At 38.8% G+C, this 12,519-nt stretch overlaps 1 protein-coding gene across 1 annotated transcript in view; it reads left to right on the top strand.

Annotated features, from left to right (window-relative positions):
* Positions 1-11,991, top strand: part of ZFAND3 (zinc finger AN1-type containing 3) — a 135,115-nt gene extending 123,124 nt beyond the window's left edge. Inside the window, exon 7 of the mRNA XM_066546547.1 lies at positions 9,392-11,991. Within this exon, the coding sequence (XP_066402644.1) occupies positions 9,392-9,546 (155 nt within the window). The 3' untranslated portion in view covers positions 9,547-11,991. The remainder of the gene's footprint in view (positions 1-9,391) is intronic.
* The last annotated feature ends 528 nt before the right edge of the window (positions 11,992-12,519 follow it).

The following is a 12,519-nucleotide window of genomic DNA, read 5'->3' as shown; positions in this document are numbered from 1 at the left end:
TCAGAATTCTTTCCAGGAGCTAGAATATTTTTCCCCTTAAATAAAATCTTATCTTAGAGGAAAATACCACCTGTGGTCCTAAATTATGTAATTCAGTTACAAGAAGGTGTTAAAGGTAGGTACTGAGACTTGAGACTACTTGATGTGGATGTTCTAAGGATATTGATGTCCTAAGGAAATGGCATTGAGATCAGTGTGAATCAGTTTTCACAAAAGTAAAAAGAATAGTATTAGTCTGCATCAGGACCTTTAAGTATTAAGTCTTACTGGCCTTGGAGGAAAGTTTCAAGAGCTGAGAAACTGCATCAGTGGATATTATAATCACATATGAGTATTTACTAAGTTTTTAAAGGTAATATATTTCTTTACTGTATCTTTCTTTGTATGTATTGAAATGCAAATACCTTCAGAGGTGTTCAGAGCTGTTAAACATTCCTGAGTTGATGAAAGTGTTGCAAGTTACAGGCACAAGTCATGTATGGGGATCCTGCCATATTCTGAACAAGCTGGAGCCAGGAATGTTTTGTAAGTCTACACCAAAAGAAAAAAAAAAGGGAATAGTGGTAGTGTACATTGCTCTAAGCATTTGTTTTCCTTTGTGGTATAAATTGGACTTCTGAATGGAGCTCTATTTTCCTATGACTAGAAGAATTACTCTTGACATAGATTGCAAGAGGCTACAGAAGACTTTCATGGAGCAGAAGGTCTAATCTAAGAGACCCTGAACAGAAGGTGTAAATAAGGAATGAAGACATAAAGCACATTTTATTTAGGTTTAAAAGAAGTAGAGCTGCATCTTTCTTGTTTGGCCAGCCAGCCTAGCTGATCTCAGACTGTAGATCACTATGGTGCAACCTCTACTGAAACCCAGGGCATAAGTAATACAACTCAGGAAATTGACTGAAAGTCAAACCTTCAATTGCATTCAGCATGTGATGAAGTCAAAATACATGCAGGATCCAGGAGACCTGTGAAAATTAATGCCACACATACTGGATGTTAGTACAGACCCTTTCATTATTCATTCCAGTTCTTTATTAGTAGCCTTATCTTTCCTGCATTTTCATTGGGCTAAACAAAATTACACACATACATTATTGAATCACTAGGTATTGCTTGCTATTTTAATTAACTTTTTGGGTACACTTCAGCTTTTAATTAAATCCTCAGCTTCTGGGAGAAGTGTATAAGCTCAGGTGGGTTTGGTGTAGAGAATTCTAGAAGTACTAAAGCTCACACAGCTCTTTTTAAAGTGTTAAATATTGCACAAGTCCCAGCTCTGACCTTAGGAGAGCTCTGTCATCCACCTGCCATTTCTCAGGACACTTTAATTAAGGTTTCACACCACTCAAATCTAGAGAGTCTATTGCTCAAATCTAAATATGTTGAGTAGGAAACAAATGCCTCTTGATTAGCTGGTATAACCCATGGAAGATCTAATTTTATAGCAGTACTAACATTTGTGATAGTGTCACCTATTAGTACAAGTTACCTCTACTTCATTAGCTGCCTTGGACACTAGGAGGCCTTTTTGACATAATTCTGCTTTTTTACTGTGCATCCTGTTCTTTGGATTTATTTTCCCACATAACCTTGTGAAACTACGAATGATTTGGGAGGTGCAGTATTATTTCACTGTGTTCTTGGTCATGCAAACGTGGCAATGAATATTCCTTTTACAAGTGTAGCAGTGATACTAATTCCTCTTGAATATGCCATTGCAAAGTCACACAATTGTTTAAATAAGGAAACTCTTCACCTACCTGAAGTCTAAACTTTTAATTTTGAACCTTACTTTTCCCCTCCTTCAAATAAGTTATCATTGATGTTTATTATCTGATACCTCACTTGATGCTCTAAGTTGTTTGGAGCAAAATGGTTTCTCCAAAAATTCTCTTGTTAAATTAAAGTTTAGCTGGTTTTGGTTATTTGGGGTTTTTTCCCTGCCTTTGTGTTTCAACAATTGCACAAGTCTGGTGAAAAATGTTTCTTCCAGTTATATCAACAGATTACATGACAATTTAAAATGCTAATTTCTGGGAAGTTGCATCTTTATCACAGATGAACTGGGACCAGAGCCCAGTTCTGCAGAGATTACACAAGAGCAGTGACCCAACAGTTGTGGTGGTTGGAGAGCGAGCTTGTGGTGTCACAGCTGCTGCTTGTGCCTGACTGCTGTGGGTGAAAGCTGAGACCAAAAGCCAGGGACAGTGTAATAGGTCAGAAGGGGAGCCTACAGATGCCATTGTCACCACTGGGTAAGTCAGTGACCTCAGGTATGAAGCACTTTAGAAGTGAGTATTGATTGCATGGAGTATCTGTGGGAGTATTCCTGGACCTGAATTGTTCTGATAGTCTGTCCCCAGTAGATAACAGCCTTAACTTACAAATCTATTGTGGGTGTAGAAGTTGTGATGTGGAAGTGTTTATTCTCAAATGCATGAGTTCTGTACAACAAGAAAAATATGGTCCAGTTCAAATTATTTAACCACCATCTTCTTCTGGTGCATGATGGAACTGGGACACAGCAAACATTTGTTAATGGCAACTTACTGTTACAAAGTAAATGTGCTGTATTTATGACTTTGATTAGGGATTATTTGAAATTCAGAAATAATTTCCTGAAAACCTCAGCTCTGTTCCTAAACATTTTCCCTAGTTCTCTGGGATTAGTGTTCACTACAGTAGAAGTTAAAAATCGAGTCTAGAAGAGTGCCATATCCTAATTTTTTCCACTCCAAATACAATGTCTTCAAAGAAACAGGAGGAAACTTTGAGTTGTTCTTCTTAGTTCCAAAGACAAGGAATAGAGTAGTGCCTTGTGTAGAATCTCCTTAAGAATTGTTGATCAAAAAAATTCCCCTAAAAAGCAGCACATGCTTTGTCCTGAAGTGATATGAATTCTCTGTTCAAAATTTGTCACATTCAATGTAGGAAAAAATAGTTTGACATCTTTCTGTGCAAGTAGTCAGATGAATAGGAAAGTGTATTTGAAATTAGCACAAATTGGGATAGAACATATTTTGTTTGCAGGGTCTCCACAGTGCCAAACTGCATCTCTTGTGTGCTCCCTAAAGCAGCTTCCCAGGCTTATGATCTTAAAGGAAATAGACAGAAAACAACTTTGAAACACAGGTTATACATGACCAAACTTGGAAATACAGAGTCTTTTCCTTGCAATTGGAAGAATTATTGCAGAATCTTTAACCATACCTGTCCAGTGGCTGCTACAATATTAAAATTATGTCCTCTCTCTTTCGTATGCAAGTTCTTCCATTCACTTCTTGGGCAGTCCTTTCCACAAATGCTTTTTCTGTCTCTAATGCAGATACATACACATTGCTTTACCCTCTTTATGGCAGAGAGCAAAACAGAGGAAGAACAGAAAAAAAATTCTTACTCCTTTCTTTTCTCCTAAGTATAAAACCAGTAGTAGAAATACAAAATGAATCTGTAGAATCTCATGAACACTCTTACATAGCACCAGAGATATCACAGAGCTGTATGCTTCCAGCATGAAACCTGAGATTATCACTGACTGAGAGCAGGAGGGAAGTCCCAGGGTGCCCATCCAGTCCCAGGGACAGATTGCCAAAGTAAAAGAAACATTCTAAGATGTTTTACACCACCCCTTTCCTTTTCCTCTCTTTGATTCAGCTATTGATCATTTTGGTAGTTGTGAGTGGGTATCAATGATCTGTATGAAGAAGAAAGTACTGTAAATTAAGTTGCAGTGATCATAGCAAATGGTTAGAAAAATAAGTTAATAGGAAAAGTACACTTCATCCTACTGTATGTTTTGTGAACCTTTTACAGCTGTGTGCTGTTTGTGAAGATTGATGGAACTGAAGTGCTTTGAGTGGGCAATGCTTAAGACAATGTGCATTGACATTTAGAGACTTCTAGCTTTGAGCACCTAGAGGTTAACACTCTCCATCCACTCAATTTGGAGTGGAAATGATAGAAAGGACTACCTCAGTTTTGTGGAGTTTTAATAAGTACATCTATCCGGTTAAAAAGCTTCATCATACTGTGGTGTGCTCCTCTTTCCCCTTGGAAATGAATTACAAGATTCCCATCCAAGTTATTCTGAGGTACTTATCACTTTGTCAAAGTCCCTGTCAACTTGCAAAGCTGGGAAAGAGAAACAGAAGAGTTTAGTTCACTTATTTCCAAAACCTCGCTGTTTAGCTGGGTGGGATTTGGTTCGGTTACACAGAAAACATCAGTAAACCTGAAATTTCCTTGAGTTGTGTAATGAAAGCTGACAATGCTAGTGCAGAGCATTCCCACAGAACAGAGAGGTGAGATAATTAGAGTAGATGCATGAATGGAGCTGTCTAAAAGAGAATAATACCAGATACCAGCAGACTGGAATACATTTCTATTGCCTAGGCAGTGTGTCCGAGCGGCCCCGAGCTGCCCCGGACTACAGCGCACATTCCCATCTTTTCATTACCACGTGTTCTTGCTAAACAGTCTCCAGAACACAGGGGAGTAAGCTGGGTCATACTGCACTCCTCAGGTGCTGAAGCCTTTAGGATCTTGCTTTGGGTCTTGGTAGCTATTTGTTCTGCTCTTCCAGTCATTTCTTACCTATTTCATGTCTTTAAAAAAAAAACAGAAAAAATTCCTTCCCACACTTACTTATAAATAGTTTTATTGTTAGTATAATTTGCAACACATTAAGTCATCTTGCCAGTTGAAAGGGCTACGGGGGAGATGCATAAATGTTGTTTTGGGGGTGAATGGTGTGCAGTTGCTCTGAACAGTGCAGCAGCATGAGCTGATCTTCTCGGCTGGCTCATCTGCCTGGTTTGGTTGTGCTGCATGATAGCCTGCAGATATGTTCATTGCTTAAAGAGATGTTAAAATCTGTTATTGAACAGAAATCTGCTTGTAGACTCATGCAATACCTTGTTAGATCATATCTTTGGTGTAGTTAGTTTTCTTCTAACCTTACACAGTATACTTCTAACCTTTGGTAGAGAATTTTTGCAGTATCTTCAACTCTTAAGTTACAAGGTATTTTTAAATTCTGTTTGAACATCTGTTGATTAAAATTTCAAATTTGCAAGAGAAGTAAAATATTTTGTGAAGAATGTGAAGTCAAAGCACACAGTACAATTCTGCATAGGCTTATGTCTGTGTCATTACTAGGACTGCTTTTGAATAGGCTTTGTATAGGGCTCTATACAAACATAGGTTGTTTATTGAATGAAATTTGGAAATGGTACAAGTTCTGACAGTTCTGAACTTCTGCCTGTTGACTTGGGAACGAAACTAATAAATACTGATCCTAGTGGATAGGTAAGATGATTTTTAAGTATCAGAAGCTCAGGGTTTTATGGTAATGTTGACTTCACTTTCTTTTATTACCAGTGGGAGTTTCTTTGAATGTATCAAAAGGGGTCACTGTAGCATAGAAGGCTAAACCTTCAGAGTGGTTGGTGCCTGCAATGAAAGGATAAATGGCTAGAGTGAACAATTAAGGTGATTGATGGTACTTGGTAATGAAGGGCTTTGCCTTTCCATGTCAGCAGTGATACTTGAACAGCTCGGCCTTCAGAAACTCAAAAATGTACCAGGGCTCTTGAGTGTAGCAAAGAAGAAAGGGCAGTTGTTTTTCATTACCCACACACAGCATGCTGTAGGTCTGTGATAACTCTCTGGTCTGGAATATGGAAGCCTATTCTGTTTTCTGTTCTCTCCAATATCCCTTTCCCATCAGGTTCCTCAGGAATGATGAAAGCAGCTTCACAGTTGCTGGTGTGCAGTCTTGGGCTTCCTTTGAGTGTCTCCTCTGTAAGGCAGGGATGGTGCTCTGCTTTATGGCTTTAGCCATTTTTGCTCTGGTGATGAAATGGAAGTGAATTTTTTTATGATGTATTGTGTAGAAGTTTCTGTGGTGCTCAGAGGAGCAAAAATGTTTTGAGGCACTACATAATGTTTTTCCAAGATGTTTGCATTAGAGACCTGAGGAGTGAGTGATTCATAGTTTACTTCTAACATCAGAAAACAATTGTAGAGCTGTGAGATGTATTATTACATTTACTAGATTGAAATCTTCTGCACTGGGAGTGGAAGTCTGGCATGTTTGATGACTTGGGCAAATGAACTTCAGTTAGCAGATGTATTCCCTTTTGCAATGCTCTTTACACTAGAAGAAAAGTTATTTGTTTTGGCTTTTAGTTATAGTGTGCTAAAAGAAGCATTTCTGCAGTAAATTCCTTTAAGAGACGCAACCTGTATTTGATACCATCCCATAATGAACTTAACAGCATATACACTGCAGGAGTTCATTCATCTAACCTGCTTTGTAACCGTAGAAGCAGAGCTCTCAGGAGAAAAGGTTTCACCTCTAAATATGGATTGGCATTAAGGATCAAAATACAGATGCATCTGTTGGCCTTCTGCCCCAGCACACACAAGTCAGTAATGGAACTGCTGTAAAATCTGATGGCCTTGATGCAGCTCAGGCACTTGTGCACGTGCAGAGCACAGAGTGTCCATTCTGATTTTCAAACCACTGAAGAAACAAGGAGTGAATACACCAGTAATAACCTAATTGAATATACCCATTCTGAACTAATGAAAAAATGTTCAGAACTAGTGTCACTCAATTAGCTGCTGAATCATGGTGTTTAAAGGCCTTTATATTTTAAATAAAACCTACAAAAAACTGAATTCCAATCTTTAAAGTGACTTCAGCATTTGTAGCAATGAGACTAAAGATCTGAATTCTCTTTTTGGAAATGGAGCTTCCAGGAGATCTGCATTGCTAATTCAACCAGAATAAGACCCATTCCATGAATCAGCCAATATATGCAGAACTATTTTCGTAACATTCAAAATGAGCTTGGGTATTCTTTCATTAGATACTATCTGTTCTAATTAGCAGTACATATTTAAATACATATATATGCATATATTAATAACAAGTTTAGATCACTTAGTTGCTGAAATTAGACATACTATTCCCATACTCTTGGAAAATTGAAAATCACTTGCCATTCTTTTGTGGACAGTTACTGAAACTTTGTTCAAGAATGCATAAAAAAATTCTTGATGAGCAGAAAAAAATAAATAATGTGTCATGTGGAATAAATATAGTGTACAGTACAGCTTTTCCCATGTGAAAACAGGTGCTCTATAAAGAAATAAAAGGTGTTCAAAGATGAAATGAAGATTGGGCAAATCAGAGGATAGATTGTATTAGGGGTGGCAGGGTAGAAAGGAACATCATGAAGCTGTGCTGGTCTGTATGACGCTTTGTAGAAGGGGAAGAAATGGGCCAATTGAAAGGTCATGTTCAAAAGTGATAAATCATGTGGCATATGAACTTCCTTACTACATTTACAGAATTGTCAAAGGGTCTTGGTGAAGCAGTGCAGAAAATGGTATAAATTTTCAAGACTTCTTTTCAGTAACATTAGATGGCATTTCTACATATAGCTTGTTAAACATTTGGAAAGGATCTGTAAAACTGCCAGGATTTAAAACAAGTTTTTATTTAGAGGGGGCTGATACACCTCCTGCCCAATCCATATCTTTGTGGTGTCTTGCATCTCCTTCTTAGATATTCATTGCAAGAGGAGATGATGAACTTGATTTTTGAGCTCATCCAGGTAGGTATTTATGATTCTTATACCTGCAGTGGACTTTGGTTTAGCAATTTGATATCTTATTTCAAGAAATAAGGGAAGCATTCAGACCCTGCTTTCTATGAGAGAGAACTGAGTGAAATGCCTGTTCAGTATTGGCACTATAGTCCAGGGATATTTTCATTTTAACAATCAGACCTTGAATTTTTGGCACCTCAGGAAAGATACTTATCACATTTGTGTGTGGTATGACCCAGACTGAGATTGAAGGGGAGGCAATGATCACAAGGGGTGAGATACATATCAATTCAATCTGCATGTTTCTATACATATTTCTGAATTGTACATACCAATACAGAAAACTTGTCCTTTTGGCTTTGTTCCTAGAACTGGGTTTCAAAGCCTGACACAGATAATAGCTCTGTCTTTTCATAGCCTGGTGCTACTGAAACAAAGAGCAAAGATAAATCAATTTTTCTTCACTTTTTAATAATAATTCCATGTATGACACTTTTCCCCTCTCTGTTTTCTTAACAATCACTCTAATATAAAGGTAGCAAGTTCTTCTCTCCTGCAATTGATATTTTATAGTCCAGGAACTTAAATTACTTCACACACAGATTCACATATGTATACGTATGTGCGTATATATGTATAAAACACTCTCCCAATCATTCACTCACTCATTTTTATCCTTTTCCTTCTCTCAAATATTATAATTTTGTGGGATGAATATCTTTTGAGCATTTAAGGAGCAGCAGTAATGTAAAGCTTTCAAGTAAGAGGCAGAGTGTTACTCTGCACCATCAGGCAGGAAAAATATCCTAGCACAGGTGGTATTACATGAACCATACTTGGTTTCCTATACAGTGGACTGGTGGGCCCTGTATCTGTGTGACTTCTCCCCTCTATAGCATCCACTGCTATTTAACATTCATTATGGAGACGGGAAATTTGAGGCAGTTTCTTTACTGTTACAAAGTGTTAGGGACAAAGAAGGAAAAAGCTGATTTCCTTTGTAGACAAAAAGTGGTGTCTATGGCACATGCCCTCCTCACCTGCAGGGAAAAGTCTTGGCATGTTTTTAAGTCATGTGCTCCCTGGAAAGCTGAGTAACATCAAAGAGCTTTAGACAAAGAGACAATAACCTCAACTTCTCAGGTACAGAGCAAAGTGATGTGGCATGCCACATCCCTGTGACAAATGCCTGTTCTCCCCTGTGGTTAGTGACAGAATGGTTCACGGGGAGAGGCTTCTGAAGACCGGGATAGCGAAGGAGCAGTGAACTCTCCTGCCGTCACTGCCAACAATGGCAGTGAGGAGGAAGAAAGGTGCATAAATTTACAGTTCTGACTTGAAAATCTGCTTGGGAGCTCACCCTAGAGTACCATAGGTGTGAGTTTCAGAAAAGACAACAAAGTCCACTCAAAAGTAGGAAAGATTTCAGCAAAGGTGATTAAAACCCAAAAGCATTACCTTAGTTACTATGTGGACATACGTAGCCTAGATGATTTTGGAGGTTTCCTGTATAGGATGAGAGGATGGCAAAAAATCACCACAAATCTTGTATGACTTGAGCTGTGGTACTGTGTTGATAAATTCTCAACAAAAGGCAGTAAATTATCAAATATTTGTCACCCTGTAAGAAAATAAGTAAAAGCTTTAAATGGTGTGAGTTTTTGAGAACTGAGTAATCCCCAGTAGAGGGGGGTTACTCACTTGTGGTTCAGGTGAGATGCCAGCTCTGTAAGCAGTCCCTAACCGTGTCTCCTGTCTCCCTCTGGCAGGTTATGTGTTCTGCATGTTGCACCGCCTGCCCGAACAGCACGACTGCACGTTCGACCACATGGGCCGCGGGCGCGAGGAGGCCATCATGAAAATGGTGAAACTGGATCGGAAAGTAGGGAGATCTTGCCAACGCATTGGCGAAGGATGTTCCTGAGTGCAAGACTGCAACCAAATGCTGTTCTCTTAGTTCACTAATGTTAGCCTTATTTAGGACAAAGTCAGCCAGACACCTTGTACTAGGCAAGTTTCAGACTACAGCCAATCAGTTTCCTTCCTTTAGCCAACCATCCTGGTACTGTAGTTTAGGGATTGATGGTGGTTGAAATCTATCTCTGGCTGGTTACTAAGGTGCCTGCTAGCCACCGTATAAAAATAAAACATGAAGAAATATTATTTTTGAGTATGGCTAGTGGATTTAAACAAAGCAAGAAAAATCCAAAGGCTTCTGTTATTGCTGGAGTCACTCTAAAAGCCTTATGCTGGAAACATTCCAGCTGCAGAGTTAAAACAAATAGTTGTATAGAAGCTGGTGTAAAAGTTTGCTATGCACATGGCTTTCGGACAAACTGTTTAATGTGCAGCCTTTCACCTCTTCACTGCTACTGAATCCTGAGGAGGTGAAATACTACTCGGAGCAGCAACTGCAGCTGCTTAAGCCCAGAAGACCTGACTGGTCACTCGTGCCTTCATCGCATGTGGCTTTTGAGTTAGGCAGTGTCACCAGCATCAGGGATTCTGTTGGGGTAGGAACACCTTTCCGGTTCTTCCCAGGAAGCCAAAAAGAAAGGGGGACAGAGATTCTTATGAAAAATTTTTATATGTATCATACTATAAAGAACCTATCAGGGTTTGGTTTTTTTTTCTTCTTTTTTTTTCTTTCTTCTCTGTTAAATTATGATCTCTCTTTAAAGCCAACTCCATCCCGGAGCAGTAAATGGTGCATAACTTTTTACATGGCATCCACAGAGATTCTATGCGTTGTGTGAACAGATTCCACATACCTTGAGCAGTGCAGCCATTCCCACTGGCTGAAACCTGATTGGCTCTTGTTTGCCTTTTGCTAAGTGCAGGTATCTGATAATTGATCAAATAAGGCTAATTCACAGCACAGTAGCCATGGCTGGATTCTACAGACTGACTTTCTGTAGCTAGACTTACATATTGGGGAAAAAAGGACATTTTGTAGCAAATGGAATTCAGTAACAGTATTGGGGAACAACCTGTAAAACAAACGCCCTTTGTCAGAGTGAGTTCGTGTTCCTCACGTTCAGAGTGTCAATGAGATAATCAAAGGGGCTCCACCAGCCCTCCTTCTATGCAGCTGAACGCGCCCAGGAAAAAATAAACCCTGCCCACAAAGTGAGTATAGCAAGTGGATGTGAATGCATGACCTGGATCTGGTCAGAGCCTTGGTTCTGTGTTACGGTGTGTCACGCTGAGCTGAGCTGAGCCGCACCAGCTTTGCCACTTCGGAAGCATAAAAGAAAACACCATAACCGGGCTGTCTGCTGCTGCACACAGGGCTTCTGCAGGTAAAAGTGATTGGTGCCCTTGTCGCCCTGCTTAATCCTGAAAGTTTAACTTCACAGTCAATTAGTAAGTTATTAACAATGGGTACATTCGTAAGAAAACCTGAGGGAGGGATCGACTTTGTCTCATCTTCAAATACTGGGCAGATGTGAAACATTGGGGTGAAGTAACCTGTCACTTGGAAAACCCCAGCTTGTATGAGGCATCCTCCATTCTACTTGTTACAGGTAATTAACTCCTTATAGGCCAAATTATACTGTTACTTTGGTAGCCAGTTAGGAACATGTAACAATTAGACAACTAATAAAAAAAAGAATACATATATATATACACATATATATATGTCTTTCCACACACACACTCAGCATCTGACTGTATTAGCATTAACCATGAAGCAAATCAGAAGTGTCCCATCATTATAAATGCAAGCTGTCTGGAAGGCAAGCTGTTTTTTTTTCCTTGTTCTTATTCAAGAATATGAACCAGCAGCAAAAGCTTCTGTAATGGGCTGCATTTTCAGGAAGTGGTCCTGGTGAGAGGGACTGTCCAAGGATATTATTTACATTTGCCATGAGGAGTTTAAGAAAAACATGGATTTTGGCGGCTGCTGTGATACGCACTTTCTTTTCCTACAAAATCCTATCCTAGCATTTGATGGGCATTCTGATTGATACACAAGACTTTTCTGCATTAATACTGAAGATGCTATTTTGTTCCTCCTTAATATTCTCTTTAATTCTGTTACAAGTGCACAGACAGTTTCAAGGTGGCTCTTGAGAGGACACTACTTAAAGTTCATGTGAATTATGGACAATGTTCACTTTAAACAAAAAGTTGGGGAGGGGGTTGTTCCTTTGCAGTATCTGTTCTGTGAAGTTTGTTAAACGTAAAGAAAGCTTAAGTTCTTGTATCTTAAAAGAAGATCTTATTTAACCCTTTTGTGTTCTAGATTTACTTACACATGTAGCCTAGACCTCAGTTTTAGTTTAACATTGTGAAAATATTAAAAGAATCTTGTAACTTTATTCTTTTTCCTCATGCTAAAAAAAATTAAACCAATCAGATTAAAGTTTGAAGTCCTTTCTGCCTATTCCAACAGGTTTTGCTATTTTGCACCATTTCTACTGTAAATTCATGTAAGAAATACGAATGGGGAAAGACCAAGGTTAGGTCAGTAACTTCAAGCTGAATTTACAATTGGTGAAGGGTGGACAGGATTTTCTGCAGGTTTGGAAGGGAAGGATAGTATTTCTACTGGGTTTGAACTGAGGGATTTGTTTTGTAAGCAAATCTACTGTAGCCAGTTTGGTCCATTTAACTTTGAGGTTAGATACAGTAATCAAAGGAATAAGTTGTGTTTAGTCTTCAAGTCAAATGCAGACTGTACACTGTAGCACTGGCACTAAAATGTCTTAAATGTTCTTTCATGCACTTTGACAGCTTCACCTAGAGTAGCTGTATTCCAGATCAGAATGAGCTATATTCATAATGGATAAACAGAGGAATAACTATTGTTTCTTAAACATTTAGATGCTAAAAACACAAGGCTGATGAAAAACCTCATAATTTACTGTATTAGAGGGAGAGAGAGTATGTA

Source organism: Molothrus aeneus, chromosome 3 (genome assembly GCF_037042795.1).
Source record: "Molothrus aeneus isolate 106 chromosome 3, BPBGC_Maene_1.0, whole genome shotgun sequence".
Lineage (NCBI taxonomy): Eukaryota > Metazoa > Chordata > Aves > Passeriformes > Icteridae > Molothrus > Molothrus aeneus.
Note: the sequence above shows the minus strand (reverse complement) of the source record. Positions and strands in the feature narration are given on the sequence as shown.